General features: G+C 39.3%; 1 protein-coding gene across 2 annotated transcripts in view; it reads right to left on the minus strand.

Moving 5' to 3' along the window:
• The window catches only part of LOC150087035 (tetratricopeptide repeat protein 37), a 702,248-nt gene that overhangs the window by 237,250 nt on the left and 447,348 nt on the right, over positions 1–17,650 (minus strand). For both annotated transcript variants that reach the window (XM_090371768.1, XM_090371767.1), the window contains exon 28: positions 5,017–5,094. In XM_090371768.1, coding sequence (XP_090227894.1) covers positions 5,017–5,094 — 78 coding nt within the window. The remainder of the gene's footprint in view (positions 1–5,016; positions 5,095–17,650) is intronic.

The following is a 17,650-nucleotide window of genomic DNA, read 5'->3' on the forward strand; positions in this document are numbered from 1 at the left end:
GCATCTGAATCAATATCAGAGTCTACTTCACATTCAGGGTCAGATTCTTCTGAGCCGTTGTTATCTTCATTATTTCATAATATATCATCTTCTGAGCCATCGAGAGCATTGGTGATGCAACATTTTTACTATTCTTTCTGGGATCAGAAAGTTGTCAATCAACAGCCATGATTCATATTCCTTTTTCAAGTAATCCTTAAATGGTTTGTTGACTGAAACATCAAGTGGCTGCAGTTGACTAGTCATGCCACCAGGAATCACAACCAAATCACCATGTTTTTGCACGATTTTATTTTTGACATGTTCGGAAAAATGTCCACGAAATGCATCAAGTACTAGCATGCTAGGTGGGTTATGAAGACTTCCAAGACATCTATTCCACACAACATTTAGCCAGTCTTCCATAAGCTCTGCCGACATCCATCCATTTTTTTGTGAATGCACAATAACATCTTTGGGGTTATTTCCAGTTGTGTTTCTGCTGGTGGAATCTGTTATAAACTGGTAGTAAACTTGATCTAATTGCATTTGCGATAATACCGATAGCTGGAATTGTGTCGGTTTTTACGTTATTATGGTGAAATGTGTTTCCTCTTCACTGATATAAAAAACAAAAATACATTTTCAGAATCTTCTCTTCATTCCTATCGTGTTGCATTCAGTTGGGATGATTCCGCATTGGACTGCCATTTCTCATAAACACAAAGGCGAACCGTGCATAAGCGAATTCAGTTCGTGTTATATATGATACCGTTCCCCTATTTATAAATTGTGTATGATCGAATTCGTGTAGTGTAAACATGTGTTATACAAAGACTGACTACAAATACTTTAAGAATCAATCAAAGGCCCAAATATATCCTTTGACTGATTCTTACTGGGATCCAAGTAGTACCAAATATTTGACAGTGCAGGAACAACTATTAGGTTGTGATCACAATGTTATTATTATTATTATTATTAATAGCCATATGGTGCAAGGAAGCCTGAGGCTTATACTGCACCAGCCAAAAAAAATTAATTCACCCTAGGACCCAGAGAGAGAGAGAGAGAGAGAGAGAGAGAGAAGGAAATCACCAAGAAAGAGAAGAATGATGATATCCAGCTCAGGACCCCGGGTGTGCCAAGCCCATACTCACCAGATGTGAGCCCCTGGGGGGATATATAATGGTGTCCAAGGAATTTTTGGTGAAACCATCTCCGTTGTCAATTTTAAGGCTGGGGTGGGCAAGTCGAGGGTATAGTAGCAAAATCATGTGATGCAAGGAAGCAAGCTTATACAGGATCGCCAAGAAAAAGCACTGTCCACTTCATTTGTTTACCACCTTCTAATAAGCTTCTATTCCTTCTCTAAATTTATTTAAACTACCTACTTTTCCACAACACCAGATGGAAGTTTATTCTAATAATCAATTACTTTCTGATCGAAAGCAAATTTTCACATATCTATCCTGCAACCATTCAATCTAAATTTATGTTCCCCTGTGTACAATGCCCAAGAAAATGTAAGGTTTAAATAGTCTGAGCAAATTAAATGGCATCAGCATTTAATTTGCTCAATCTACTTAAAGACCTCAATCAGGTTGTTGTTGTGGTAGGGTTTTTAGGAGCATCAGCGACTGAGGCCACATTGCTCTGTGTGTGTATTGTCTGTAAATTGCGTGTTCCGAGTCATTTTCTGTTTGCTGGATGAAAAACCAGAGTTTCTGAGAGGAAAAAACCATGCTACCCTCGTCTGAGACCAACTAACTCAGCCATGTTGTGAAGAAGACTCTTAAAAATTTCTCCTGTCATCGATGAGACTTAAATGCAGGTCTTTTCTACCCAGTCTGGGGAGGATGGCGACTCTACCAACTGTGCTATCCACGGAAGCCCTCAATCGGGTCGCTTCAGAGGTAGAATTATTTTTCAGATTGTGCAATCTATAGAACTGAAAAGTCTTTCTCAATAAGAATACTCTTTTGTGCTGTTGACTGACCTTGTTGCTCTTCTTTGCACCCACATCCTCTCTAAAATGAGGCTTCCAAATCATTAATGGGATAATCACTTTCTTGTTCCTGCTGACAAAATTCCTGTACATTATTGAACAGAATCATGTGAGCTGTCCTAGCAACTCAGAGAACTTCTTGTCGGACTGTACAATTATCGCTAGATCATTTTCAGTCTCCACTACACTATCTGCAATATACACTATTAGCTCTATCCAATCAGTATGTTCTTTTGGGAATGCTGTTACCAAAATGAAGTATCCAAATGAATTTTATATTTATCAATGCTAAACTACAATTGCCACCTTTAAGCTCATCTACTCAATTTATCCAGATCACACTGGAGTAATATACTCTGATTACTGTCATTAACTACACTATTGTATTTATTCTGTGGTAAAGTATCAGAAAATGAAAACACCAAAATGGATGAAAATGGATTATCAGATCCACTCAGGAGCAAACTGATAAAAGTGTTTGAGGTCCTTAATGGGACAAGCAGAATGCATAAGGGAAGTATTTTCACATTGGAGGTGACACAAGAACAAGGGAACATAAATATATGAAATATCAAGAAGCAACAGAAGATTAGATCTTATGAGGTAATTTTATTAACTAAGGCTGCAAATCAAATCAAATCCAGGAGTATTTATTAGTTTTTTTCCTAATATATAAGGTTGTAGGTTATAAGGTAATTAATAAGGGAAGCAAGATAAGATTAGATTTCATGAAGTTCATCTGCAGGTAGAGTGCTGTTGATCATCAAAATAAGTTGCTTCCAAAGCAGCTGAGGCAGAGAATTTGACTAAGTTAAGCAGGATTGGATTTTTACTTTTTTTTGGCTGATTTAAGTTCATTTCCTTGCATCATTTTACCCTGAGAGAGAGAGAGAGAGAGAGAGAGAGAGAGAGAGAGAGAGAGAGAGAGAGAGAGAGAGAGAGAGAGAGAAAATCACCAAGAAAGAGAAGAATGATGATATCCAGCTCAGGACCCTGGGTGTGTGTGTGCCAAGCCCACAGTCACCAGATGTGAGCTCCTGGGGATTTTGCCTGAATAATACTAAATTACCTAAAATTTAGTATTATTCAGGGAAAATTCCTGTATTGGAAGTTTATATGGCATTGGTATATTTATATATTGGTATTGAAAGAATTGTCAGGATTTCAGGTCTGTAAAGTGAAACTCTACATTTTACAGACCTGAAAAATTGATCAATAATATGTGGCTGAGGCAAACAGCTGAGAAAACATGACCCCTAGGCTACTTGCAATCTGTCTCTCTCTCTCTCTCTCTCTCTGCAGGGGTAGAAAGCTCCTGCCCATTTCGGGTGAGAAGTGGAGAGAATAATGGAAGAAATGTGGTATTTAGTTGCTTTATTTTTCTCCAGATTATTCTGACATTGACATTTTTATTAACTGAGGGTGCAAATTGGATCCAGGAGTATGTACTAGCTCTTTTTTTTCCCCCTAATATATACTAAAGTTATAAAGTAATTTAGGCCTCTGTAGCCGAGTGGTCAGGAGTGGGAGTGCAGTAGCACACGCTCTTTGAGTAGACCAGGGTTCAAGCCCCTGACTGCTAAATACGGTTGATCTGCCAACCCGCACTGGACCAGCGTGGCAGATCATGATCCATTTCCCTCAACGTGAATTGTTGAGGACGCTTCCATCCTGCAGTGGATTGATAATGGCTGCAGATTTATTTATTTTATGTTTGGTAGCAGTACAGTGTTTGCAGAACAAGTTCCATGCTTAGTTCTCTCTCTCTTTTTTTGTTTTTTTTGTAGTGTTGCAGCCTTCATTTCACCAATGATTTATATATCTACTATTGCTTACCCAAAATTGCAGAATGGCAGCAGCTAGTATTTGATTTGTAATGAAATCAGCAAACATCATCAATAGAGTAAGGTTGAACAATTTGATAATCAAAAGATGCATAAAAGCTGAGATTTTTTCTCGTAAAATTTCAATTTATTTGGTCTTCTGAAGTACAAAGTATAATTTTTGAATCCTGCATATGCATAATGATCACTATTGTACAGTCAGGTGCTATCCATCAAACACTTGGAAAGGCAATTAGAGAGAAGATGGAGAGTTTTATTACAGAGGTTGATCTCTAGGAAGATGAATGCAAGTTGGCAAACCAGTATTGGGTATTGCTAGATTTTGTCTGTCAAACAGCATTTTAATGAGCTGTCCATCTGCAATGGGAGAACCCCATAACTGATTGTTCCATTAAAATCCGTCAGTAAACAGAAAGACATTGGTAACTGCAGATTGAGATCTTCAGATTCATGAATGGCATAGGACTGATTGAGTGGAATTAGATCAAGACAAGCTTTTAAAGAGGGTTGTAGAGGAATGCATTTTAAAGGGACTCACGGATCCAGTGGAAAGGCTACAAGAAGACTAGACTATACAAAGATATTCTGACATTTATTTTGATTTCAGTAAAGCTTTCGATACAAATAAACTAAATGTTAAAGCTGTCTTTACATTTAGTCATAACGTAATTCGGTGGGGGCATAAATTTAAATTCAGATGGGATGAGTAGCTGTCCATTTCCTTTAGTTAAAGAGTGATTTTTTGTTTGAATAAACTCTCACCTACCCTTGTGCAGGATGGAAGTTTCATCTTACTTTAAGGAAAGGAATTGACAAATGACAAATACTTTAAATAAATAGGTAAATGAAGCGAGGGAATACTATTTTACACACTTTTTTTTTTTTTGTTTGCTGATGCTCTACAAGCTTCCTTCTTTGTATCATTTTGCCAATACTAAAAAAAAACCCCAATAAATTTAGAATTTAAATTTAATTATTTGAAAATGATTTCAGTTGATGGCACAGCTGATTGTATAATAGCATAAAATTTGGTATTAAAACAAGGCACTATTATAAGGACTGCACAGGTGTTAGCAACAATAATATAAACTATAACTCAAAAATGAATATCAACATTATAACATTCACAATTAAAAACAAATATAATCTGAAAGTTAGAATAGAATAACAGAAAAATAATCTTACCCAAGAAGCCTAGCATAATTTATGCGAGCTTTTTCTACATTACCAAACTGATCTTTATTTTGTAGAAGTATCACAGCCCTGTAAGAACTGACTGTTAATTAAATTATAAAATGATCAGCAGCTGAGAAAATTATATTATTCATTAGAAATTTATTAATTATAGTGATGGTAGCATATCATTTAAAAAAAAAAAAAAACTCAAAATAAGATAATTAAGGCTTGGTACCACTAAGACCTATAATTAATGTTTAATTGTGTGTAAGTGTGTGTGCATATACATGTACGTGTGCACACAAGGTAGCTTTTGGTATATGTAGCTTTTAGTATATGTATCAAAATTATATCTAAACAATATGATTAATCTATCACAAAACTGATAGTTTGTACTAATGAAGATAAGAACTCTGAAGTTGCCTACTGAGGCAAGAAAATTTTGTCTATTAGATCAGGCAAATTAACCTATTTGTGGAAGCATGTCTACTTTCAGTATTAGCAACTGATGCAAGATATTCTTGTTGTTGCTGAATTGAAGGTTTAATGGCACAAGGGCAACTTTAGCTATATTGTGCCTATAAGTGCATTGATGCAATATAAGAGTTATAATTTCCAGTAATAGCCGCATATAACCTAATTTAGACTGTAAAAATAGTAAGACTGTAATTTGTTTTAGATATTGTGTATCTAAAGCAAATCCATTTGTTTTAGATATGCAAATATTTCAGGTAGACTAGCATCATTTCCAATGATATGCTTTAACGCCAGAGATTCCTGTTGTGAGAGGGAAGTGAAAGCAAATTATCTATTCTTCTGATAGTGAGGGCAATCTATGAGGGCATTTTACAATTAAAATGATTAAACAGTGATGAAAATTAGGATGGTTTGTGTCCAATGCATAGACTGGTAAGGACGACTTCTCAAAGACGTAGTAGTAGTCCTTACCAGAACTCAATCAAACTCAAGATCCAGAACATTGGTTCATGTTTTATTTACTTTAGTCTACTGATTTTGCCATAATTATGTCAATGGTTTGTAAAGGTTTTCCAGACAATATTGCCTATAGTTGCGAAATGGCATTTTCCATGTGATCAGTTGTGTAGTAGCTGGAGCCTTTAGCTGCTTCATCTGCTTGTTCTCTAATATTCAAGTGTGAGCAGATATCCAGCAAAAGTCAATGACAAACTTGTTTCTTGAAGTTTTATCAGTTGAAAGTAAATTTTAAGAGTCAATATTTTCAAGTGCTAATTTACCTGCAAAGAGCACAGCAGTGAAAATGATGCATTCAACATTAGCAGGATAATGAATCACAGTAATAAGGGTATTCTAGTGCAAAAAGATCTACGTAGATGCACTGAGAAGTGGCAATTGAAGCTTCACATTGATAAATGTTAACTAATGATTGACTAACATTGACTAATGATATTAAGAGTAGGAGACCAGCAGAATTACTTAACAAGTACAGGTCACTGTTGAAAAAAAGCCGTGAATTAGGGTTGAATTTGAAAGTTTCTGCAATTCTGCCCAGACACGATAGGAGGGAGTATATGATGAGAGCCTTGTCGACCAATTCGGCCCTGGAAAGATTGTACAAGGCTCAAGGGGTAGAATTTTTCTCAGCCTGGTCTGTACTGGTTAACAGAAGGGACTGCTTCTACAGGGATGAGATACACTTAAATAGAAAGGGTGCAAGAATATTTGCTGATGCTATCGAGGCAGTGTTAGGTGGGTCGGAAAACTGCTAGCTTGGGGAATACAAGGACTAATAGATTAACAGTAGCCACTGGCAGAGGTGAAAGTGATTCTTGCACTGCTCCTATTGGAATGAGCAGAAGCCTGGAAAACAAGATGCAGGATATTTCAGAGACTGCTGGGAGTCATTGCGGTACAAGTAAACACATGGGTTGTGTTAGGGTAGCTAAGAAAAAGAACAGGTGCATGTATACTTGCGTGTACACCAATGCTAGGAGTTTGGTAAATAAATTTAAGGTATTGCTCAAAGCATCAAAGGCGGATATTGTTGGGATATCAGAGATGTGGTGTTGCACAGATATAGAGAATGCAGAACTGGAATTTGGGTAGTACAACGTCTACAGAAAGGATAGACAGGATAGGAAGGGTTATGCTATTAGTTAAGAAACGCATAAAATCAAAGGAAGTGAAGCCAGTCGACATCGCTGGCCAGTGCAGTGTCGAGCCAGTTTGGTGTGACATAAGCATTGGGAGATCAAAATTGACAGTAGGAGTGTGCTATAGGCCTAATGACTCTGATCAGTATAACAAGAAACTGTACAGGGAAATAGAGTGGGCCAGTAAATCAGAGTGTTATAATGGGGGATTTTAATTTCCCAGATATTGACTGGAATTTGTGAGTTGGTCACTCACACACTAGCAAGGCTTTTGGGGATTTATTGGATGATTGTTTTCTACATCAGCATGTTCGAGAGGCAACTAGAGGGAGTAATACTCTTGATCTGATTATCAGTAGTGATTCTTCATGCATTAAGAATCTTCAGATAAAGGAACCACTAGGTGGCAGTGATCACAGTGTGCTGAAGTAGGATTTACTCAAAGAGGTAACTTCCATCAGGGGTAAAGGGAAGGGTTATTGCTTTCGTAAAGGCGACGATGGTCTGAGACAGTATTTAAATTCTATACAGTGGGACCAACTGATGATGTTACCAACAGCAAATTCAAAATGGGAAGCATTCAAAGAACTTATCTTGGAAGCTACTAGGCTTTACATACCAACTAAGAAACATTGTTCAAGGTTTAGGCCTAAATGGATGTCAGATGAACTAATGAGACATATGGCAGAGAAGAAAATTGCATGGGATACATATAAATTAACACGTGACAAAGAAGTTTATGATAGATATAAGTTGATCTGTAACCAAGTTACAAAGGAGGTTAGGCAGGCGAAGGCAGATTACGAGAAATCTTTGGCAAGGGATGCAAAGAAAAACAGCAAAGAGTTCTTTACTTATGTAAACTCTAGAAGGAAGGGGATGAATCAGATTGGTCCACTTGATATCGATGATTCAACTGTTGATGATCCTGTTCAGGTAGCTAACAAACTAAATGAATATTTTGCATCGACATTCACACATGAGGAGTTATTCAGGGAGGGGAATGCCAGAGGTGTATTCAACTCTGGTAGTAAGCTAGATAAGCTTGTAATAACTGAGAGTAAAGTGGAGGAGAAATTGTTGAAGATAAACACAAGAAAGGCACCTAGGGTGGATGGGATCTATCCAGTTATATTAAAAGAGGCAGCAAAGAAAGTAAGCAAACCCTTAGCCATAATTATGAGAGCTGTCTTGGACTCAAGGGAGGTACCCATAGACTGGAGATGTGCAAATGTGACCCCAATTCACAAAGGAGGGTCAAAGGCTGACACAAGTAATTATAGACCTGTGAATTTAACTTCTGTTCCAGGAAAATTAATGGGGGCACTGGTTAAAGAAGCACTGCAGGATCATCTAGACAAGACTTCACTTATAGCTCGGACACAGCATGGTTTTGTTAAGGGAAAGTTTTGACTGACCAATTTGATTGGTACTATGATGCAGCCACAAAAGAACTGGATGGAGAGAATAACTTTGATATTATATACTTGGATCTTAGAAAGGCTTTCGATTCTGTTGCACATGGAAGACTGCTGCACAAATTGGAGCAATGTGGCATTGGAGGCAAATTGCTGCTATGGATAAAGGGGTGGTTGAGGGGGAGACGACAGTGAGTGGTAATCAATGGACACTGCTAAATAATATTGATGATGGTATATCAAGCTTAATGTCCAAGTTAGCAGACGATAGAAAGGTTGGCAGGGTTGTTAAGGACACTACTGATGCTATTCTGCTGCAACAGGATCTGGAAAGGTTGAGCAGATGGGCTGAGAGATGGCAAATGAAGTTTAACATCGACAAATGTAAAGTACTACATATGGGAAACAGCAACCCAAGAGCAACGTATCAACTCTGTGGTACTACACTGACAGTGGTAGAGAATGAAAAGGACCTGGTGGTAATTCTGCAGGCAGATATGAAGTTCTCTGAGCAGTGCAGACGGGCTGCAAGCGTAGTTCATGGTGTCTTGTCAATGATATACAGGGATTTTTCCAGCAGGGATAAGGAGGTGATTATTCCCTTGTATAAGGCAATGGTCAGGCCACACCTTGAGTACTGTATACAGGTCTGGTGGCCTCATTTCAAGAAGGATGTAGAGCTGCTGGAACGAGTACAGAGAAGGGCAACAAGATTAGTGAATGGAACAAAGGGTTGCTCTTACGAAGAAAGGCTTAAGTTTTGCAAATTACAGTGTGTGGAGACTAAGCAATGGCAAGGTGATCTGATAGAGATGTATAAAGTCTTGAATGGTTTGAGAATGCTCAATGCCGATGGGATTCTGCCTCTTGCTCAGAATAATCACCTGAGAGGGCATAAATTCAAATTGAGGAAAGACAGATGTAGGATAGATGTGAGGAAATTTGCCTTTAGCCAGCGGTTGGTTGGTTGGTGGAACACACTTCCATCTCTTGTGGAAGTTGATAGCCTAAATAAATTTAAGGCTCAGTTGGACAGGTATTTCGAAAGAACGGAGGGGTGAAGTGGAAGTTTTTTTTTTTTTTTTTGGCTGATGCTGCATAAGCTTACTTTCTTGCATCACATGCCTCTAGTAATGCTAACGCTAAAATACAGGTACTTCATATTGGGAGCAATAATCCTAGATTAATGTACCAACTGTGTACATTACCATACTCAGCAGTGGAGAACGAAAAAGACCTGGGGGATAATTGTGCAATCAGACATGAAGTTCTCTGATCACTATAGACAGGCTGCCAGGACAGCTCATGGGGTTTTGTCATTGATATACAGAAATTTTTTCAGCAGGATAAGGAGGTGATTATCCCAATGTACACCGCAATGGTCAGGGCGCATCTTACATAGAGGTCTGGAAGCCTCATTTTAGGAAATACACGGATCTGTTGGAACAAGTGCAGAGGAGAGAAACAAGATTGGTGAGGGGAGCAAAAGGGTGTTTCACCAAAAAAGGCTTCAGTTTTGCAGATTGCAGCATCTGGAGACTAGGGAGATTAGATTGAAGTGTTTATGGCTAATATGTAGGTTAGTGCAAATGCATCATTTTAACTTAGCCATCTACCAAAGTAGTTAAATTAATTAATTAAATTGGCATCGTTTTGGTTATATCTCATATTGTGACTGCCTTCACAACGAGTTGCTATGGTATTGTACTACCTCGAATAAATAACACTTCACCAGTGGAGAAGACTATTGTTATTTATTCTCAGCGGATACCACCACCCAGATGGCACCGTTTCAAAGCTTGTTGGCTTTAATCCTTTGGTGGGCAAGTACCCTGGTATTGCAATAGTGACAACCCAGTTATGAAGTATAACTTCACAATATGAGAGATCCCAAAAAAATTATGTCAATTTAATTAATCAATTTAACTACTTTGGTAGATAGCCATGTTAAAATGATGCATTTGCACTAACCTACATATTAGTCATTCTACCTCGTAGCATTAGGCCTTTGCCCTTAAATATTTTATAGTCTATATCATCACTATGCACCATCAGGCATCTCTCATATTGTGAAGTTATACTTCATAACTGGGTTGTCACTATTGCAACACCAGGGTACCTGCCCACCCACTGAAGAAAGGCCGGATTAAACGTTCCTTTTCCAGAAAGTTGTCCGACGAGGTTGCGGCGTTTCAAGGTCTTTCCAGATATCGGACGTTCTAATATTAAGTTTTCTTTGCTGGCCCTGCGAAAGTTCCTAGGGCGGGATTAGTGCCCGCGAGCATGCCTATTGTGTTTTTTTTTTTTTTTTTTTTTTTTTTTTTTTTTAAACGAGTTTTTACATACGTGAGAGAACCTTGGAATTCACTCTGGATGCAGAGTATGAACCAAGACAAGTGATTAAGGGTTTAGCGAAATTAGTCTGTAAAGACTGTGTGACAAGAGGTACATTGCTTAGGGGCTTCCCATTTGAAAACCAAGTGATACACCCTCACTTGGTGGGTAGCATTAGGAAATACATCACAATAGAGCGGTATCCAGTCGAAATGCCGAACATATATTTAAAAACCTCATTAGAAGCCTATGGCAAAGTCTCGAAAATAGAAATGCATGCGCGGGAAGGCTTTCCAGAGTTGTATACGGGGAAAGTTACGGTGCAAATGGAAATGAGAAAGCCGGTTCCAAACATTATCTATGTTATGGGGAATCGACTACTTCTGAACTATAGAGGGGTAGAAAAGAAATGCTTGAAATGCGGCAGCTTGGGTCATCTAGGCGCAAAATGCATGAAAGGGCGTTGCTATAATTGCAAAGAAATGGGGCACATTAGCAGTGACTGCCCCAAAGCATGTAATAAATGTGGAGAGACAAGCCACAAAGCGGGCAGCTGCGCCGTTAGATCATATGCAGAGGCCATCAGAGGAGGGGAAGAAGAGAATCTGAATAAGGGAAACATGGTCATTTTAAGGCCACAGGGAGCCACAAAAAAATTATCATCAGCAGAACCAGCGAATTTAATTACAGGAATAGAGGAGGGGAAGGGAGTTACACATATCAGACAAGATACCCCCATATTAATGGAAAGAGAGAAAATAACAAGAGGTCAGAAGAGGGGGGGGGAAACAAAAACAAAGAAAGTCTAGGGGAGGAAGGAAAAAGAAAGAGACAAATTGTAGAAAAGGGAAAGGATATAATACAAGACTCGAATGAGTTAAGTTCAGGCGATTCTGAAACAAAAGAGGCATTAGGCATGGGAAGCAACAAACTACTGGGGGTGGAGCATTTAAAGAAACATGTGCCACAGCAGAAACATTAACTGTTAAATTAGCAGAATGGGAGCAGCGGCTAGGGAAGCCTAGAATAGTGTTAGAGCACAATCAGGAAAGTAAAGTAGGTAACATTCAATTCATGTGGAGAGACATATTTTTTGGAAATTTGGTGGGACAGACGCTACTGGGAATAGTTCAGCAGCTAAGCAATTCCTGAATTTCATGGTTACTGGGACATGAATAAGAGTTAGGCAGAACCTTGTATGCTTTAAGCATATCTCTGACACAATAGATAAAATTTCTAAGATAAAGCAAATTATATATACATGGTAATCATCGGTAGTTGGAATATACGGGGCTTTGCTCAAGGGCAGGCTCAACATCATACATGGAGAAGCATGCTTTTACTAGGTGTAAAGATTTTATTCATTCAAGAGAGCCACTTTTTTTAACAGTGTCCAAGTGTGAAATTTCCAGAACAGATACAAATGTCTAAGTTTCTGGAGTTTCGGCTCAAGGAATGCCAAGGGGGTAGACATCATAGTCTTGCCATCAATTATAGGAAAATTCTACAATCTCCAAAGGGACATAGAAGGGAGAATAATTTGCACTGACTGGAAACTAGGGTTGCACACAATAAGACTAGTGAATGTATATGCACCAAACACCGCTCCAGAACGGAAGCGGATATTCAGAAGCCTACATCTTTTTATGTTGGGGGGCCCGATTTATCATACTAGGAGGAGGAGACTGGAATTGCGTGTTAGACCCAGTAAAAGACAAGACAGGTACAGGGGCTCCAACAACAGGCACAGGGGGCTCCTTGGAGCTAAATAGTCTGTGCTTAAAACACAACCTGACAGATATATGGAGGAAGAAATATCCCACAAGTCATGGAGCCACCTGGTCTAGGGGAATGTTAGGGACTCGCATTGACAGGTTCAATGTCCCAAGTAAGATAGCAGACAAAATAAATCGGATAAGGCACATTAACATTTCGGGACCTCGTGCAATAACAGATCACAAATTAGTTATAAAGGACTTTCCATTAAGCTTAACTGTAGAGCAGGGGAAGGGCACCTGGAGGTTAAAACCGGTGCTCTTGCAAGGTGACCCGCAGGATATTAAAAGACTAACACAACTTTTGAGAAATCCCAATCACTGGACAGAAGGGAGCTGGGCACACTACAAAAATGCAATAAAAACAGCCTTTCAAAAATTAACAAGGGAAAAGTACCTGGAAAGCAGGAGAGATCTAAGGCATCTCTATGAAGTTCGGAGACTCCTAAAGCCTTGCCAGGATGATGTGGGAGAAAGGGAAATACAAAAAGAAATCCTGTCGCTATTAGAGAGGCAGGCAGAAAACGAAGCTATCCAGATGTGCATATGTTATAGAAAAGCAGATAATTCATCTGCCCTCTTCTACAAGCAATTTAACAGATCACACAGAGACAGCAGTTTAATCCATCAAATACAGGAAGGCCCACACCAATATCAGAACACCAGTGACATTGTTAAGTGTTTTGCAAATGTTTATAAGCAAAAGTTCACAGCATTTAGAGGCCCAGCTTTACTAGAAAGCTGGGAAATACTGGGGTTTTTGGCAATTCATAGACAAAGACAGGATCAACCTATCCTGCTAAGTGAACTATCATTAGCATTGAAAGAAATGAAAGGAGGTAAAATGCCAGGTCCAGATGGGCTAACAGTGGAGTTTTATAAAAAGTACTGGAAGGAAATTGGGCCAGTTTTGGCCGCCATCTTATCCAGATAATTCTCGGAAGGGGTAGTACCAGAAGAATTTATAGAAGCCCAAACCATATTCCTTAAAAAACAGGGTAAAACGAGGAAAGAAGTGGATGAGTGGAGGCCAGTATCACTGCTTAATACAGATTATAAGCTGTATGCCAAAGTACTAAACGCCCGACTCAAAGAGCACTTGGGGCACATTATAGGTCCCAATCAAACATATGCAATCCCAACAAGATCTATGATGGCAAATCTATCATTTCTAAAAGATTTGCAAGCATACTGCAATCAGAAACAATACAGCATAGTGGTGGCGGTACTTGATTTGGCAAAGGCCTTCGATAAACTCTCTCATGAGTACTTAAGGAATTTGATGCATACAGTCCAAATGGGGTCTTTGCTTAGAACAGCTATCATAAGTCTGTACAAAGGGGCACAAACTACTCTCTTGATTAACGGCTATAGCTCAGAGAAAATAAAACAGGAACGGGGGTTAGACAGGGGTGCCCACTAAGCCCTGCACTATTGTCATTGGCACTGGAACCCATATTGAAGCAATTAACCATTTCTAAAAACATCAGGGGGGTTCATCTTCCTGGCCTGCACTCTGATTGCAAATACGTAGCACATGTGGATGACATGATCCTAACCCTAGCGAATAGCAGTTCCTTACAAAGAGCGCTGGATACTTTCAGTCATTTTTGCCTATCAAGTGGTCTGTGTCTAAACAAAAGCAAGACCAAATGCCAACAGTGGGGAATTGAGGTTCCAGTACAATTGCCAGCAGGCTTCACAGTCTCGACAGCACCTATAACCATTCTGGGGGTATCTTTTGCAAAATGTCCGGTAGCATCGTCCCGGCAATTACTAGACTCTTGGGAGGACGCGCTGTCAGAGTGGAATCTGGGGATGCTATCTTTCTCCGGAAGAGTGTGCATTATGTGGACAATTCTGGTACCGATCCTGATGAACATTGTGCCATTTACGTCATTCAATTACTGCACACAGAGAAAGTTAACCCGAAGACTATTTAAGTTTTTCTGGAACAGTAGACAACAAGAAGTAACGCAGCAGAGGCTATACACCAGAAAGTGTGAGGGGGACTATGCAGTACCACGGTTAAAGTGGTTGAGGTGGGCATATGTGCTAAAACACACTCAGACTGCCCTATGGGGAGCCCATGTAGCAGCTGCCTTAGTAAAGTATAACATGGGGAGGTTCACTGAATTGCTAGGAAAGGAACATACTGGTCCAACAGTAGAGATAATAACACCTTTTTACAAATTAGTAATCAAGCATTTACAAGAATTATCTGCAGGGGCTTATACATGGGAAACAAGCTCAAGATTTCAGAAATTTATTGGAAGTTATCCGATATAAATGTACCGGCAGTACCGGTGCCACAAAGTTGGCTGAGACTGGACACGACTCAGATGTTGAGTAACCTACATCACCACATAGGTTACGAGTAACGAAGATTGTTGTTTGTTATTTGGAGCATTAGCAACTAAGGCCATATTGCTCCGGGGATATGCGGTGGTCATTCCCTGACCTTTCCGCATCCTCCGTATTTGGTAGTCACGGGCTCGAACCCCGGTCTAATCAAGAAGCGTGCGCTACGCACTGCTGCTCCTGCCGACCTGGCTACAGAGGTTCCCGAGTCACGAAGAGACCTGGCATGGAGAATAATACACGGACACCTGCCAGTGGAGAAAAATAAAGCCAAATTCCGGGGGCATATGAATGTTGAGTGTGTGTACTGTAAGGCATGTGAAACAGTGGAACACGCATTTTTCTCTTGTCCGGTTACTCAGCGCATCTGGATTAGTGTGCATAAAACAATGAGAATACCGCGCTTGACTAGGGAACAAGTACTATTTCTATAGTTTCCAGCCCCGATTTCCATAGCAACGAGCATCCTGATATACCTCCTAAATGAAGGTAAATATCAAGCTTGGAAAATCAGGAAAAGAAAAGAAGAAGGCTCTGCGACGGGCGGAGGTGTCAAAATGCACCCTTTGAATGATGCAATAAGAAGATTCTTGGTTCTAGAGTTACTGCAACTCGGAAGGCAAAGGTTTTTACAGTTATGGTGCTTCCCCACACCTCTATGTCGACTAATAGATAATAACATATATGTGCAGCTTAGATGGTAATGGGCTAGGGGTCATCATCATCATCGTCAGCCATTTTCAATCCACTGCAGGATGAAGGCCTCTCCAGCAACTTTCAGTTCCTTCGGTTTTGAGCACTGGCCATCCATTTACTACCCAAAAACTCATGAATTTCATCTATCCATCTCCGCCTTTGTCTTCCAGGTTTTCTTCTAGCTCCTCTTGGGTACCATTCTGTTATTTTCTTAGTCCATCTGTCATCATGTCTTCGAGCTATGTGTCCTGCCCAAGACCATTTTAGTTCTTCAGTTTTGATAAGAATGTCCTTTACTTGAGTTTGCTGCCTAATCCATGTGTTTCTCTTCTTATCTAACAGTCTGATTCCCAATATAATTCGTTCCATTCTTCGATGTGTAGTTCTCAGCTTCTCTTCCATTCTTTTGGTGAGTGCCCAAGTTTCACTTCCATAAGTCATGGTGGGAAGTATACATTGGTTCATTATTTTACGTTTCAGACAAACTGGGATATTGCTCTTCAGTATGTGACTATATTTCCTGAATGCTATCCATCCAAAATTTATTCTTCTCTTGACTTCCAGCCATTTATCATTATTACAGCTAATAACTTGTCCCAGATAAGTATATGACTCCACCTTTTCAATTACTGCTCCTTCAATCATTATTTCCCTTTCTGTGGCATACTTGTTCATCATTACTTTTGTTTTAGCCATATTCATCTTTAGTCCAAAATCCTTACTAACTGTGCATAACTGATTAAGATTTTCCTCTAATTCTTTGGGATCGTGGCTTATGACCACAATGTCATCTGAAAATCGTAAATGGTTTAGGTACTCTCCGTTCACATTGACTCCTTTCTGCGACCAGTCTAATCTTCTGAAAGCTTCCTCAAGGGCAGCAGTAAACAGCTTCGGAGATATTGTGTCTCCTTGTCGAACTCCTTTCTCTATTTTAAATTTGCTACTGTCTTTGTCTAGTCTAATAATGGAGGTAGCACTCTCATATATTTCCTTCAAAATCATAATATATATGGGGTATCTATGCCTTGTCTTTCCAGTGCCCGAAACATTGCCTTATGCTGTATGGAGTCAAATGCCTTTTCATAATCCACAAATGCCAGGCATAATGGTGTTTTATATTCATTTGCTTTCTCCATTAGCTGTGATATTACGTGAAGGTGATCCATAGTAGAGAATCCTGTCCTAAAGCCAGCTTGCTCTTTCGGTTGATTCTAATCAAGTATTCTTTCTAATCTGTTAGTAATGACCCTTGTGAACAACTTTTAGATGTGGGATAAAAAGCTAATTGGTCTATAATTCCCAATTTATCTCCTTTCTTATGCAGCAAAACTACAGTTGCATTATTCCACTCCTTAGGTGCCACACCTTTTCTAATGTATTTTGTGAAGAGTCTTGCCAGTTTTTGTGTCATGTCTCTTCCTCCAAATTTTAACAACTCTACAGTAACTTCATCATCCCCCGGAGCTTTCTGATTCTTCATTTTTTTCAACGCATGTTCTACCTCATCAGCTAGGATATCAGGTATGTCGTATGTGTTGCTACTTTGCAATCCATCTTCCCCACTGCTGGTATCATTCCCTCGGTCCTTGTATAATTCTCTATAGTAGTCTTCTGCTATTTGAATTATGCCTTCTCTGCTGTTTATAAGTACACCATCGCTATTCTTCAGTTTCAGTATCATTTGTCTTTCTGTATTACTGCTCATGGCTGCTGATTTAAATCCTTTGTTTTCCCTTAATGCTTGTTCTACTTTTCTTGTGTTAAATCTTCTTATGTCCTCTCTGAGTCTCTTTCTAATGGCTTTGCATAACTCAGTATACTCAATTTTCTCCCTGTCAGTGTTTTTCTTGCTCTTCATTTGTCGTCTTCGGTTCATCATGCCAAGTGTTTCTTGACTAATTTTTTCTTCTTTGGATTTCTGTTT

This window comes from Mastigoproctus giganteus, chromosome 4, assembly GCF_048544385.1.
Source record: "Mastigoproctus giganteus isolate SK-2022 chromosome 4, ASM4854438v1, whole genome shotgun sequence".
NCBI lineage: Eukaryota > Metazoa > Arthropoda > Arachnida > Uropygi > Thelyphonidae > Mastigoproctus > Mastigoproctus giganteus.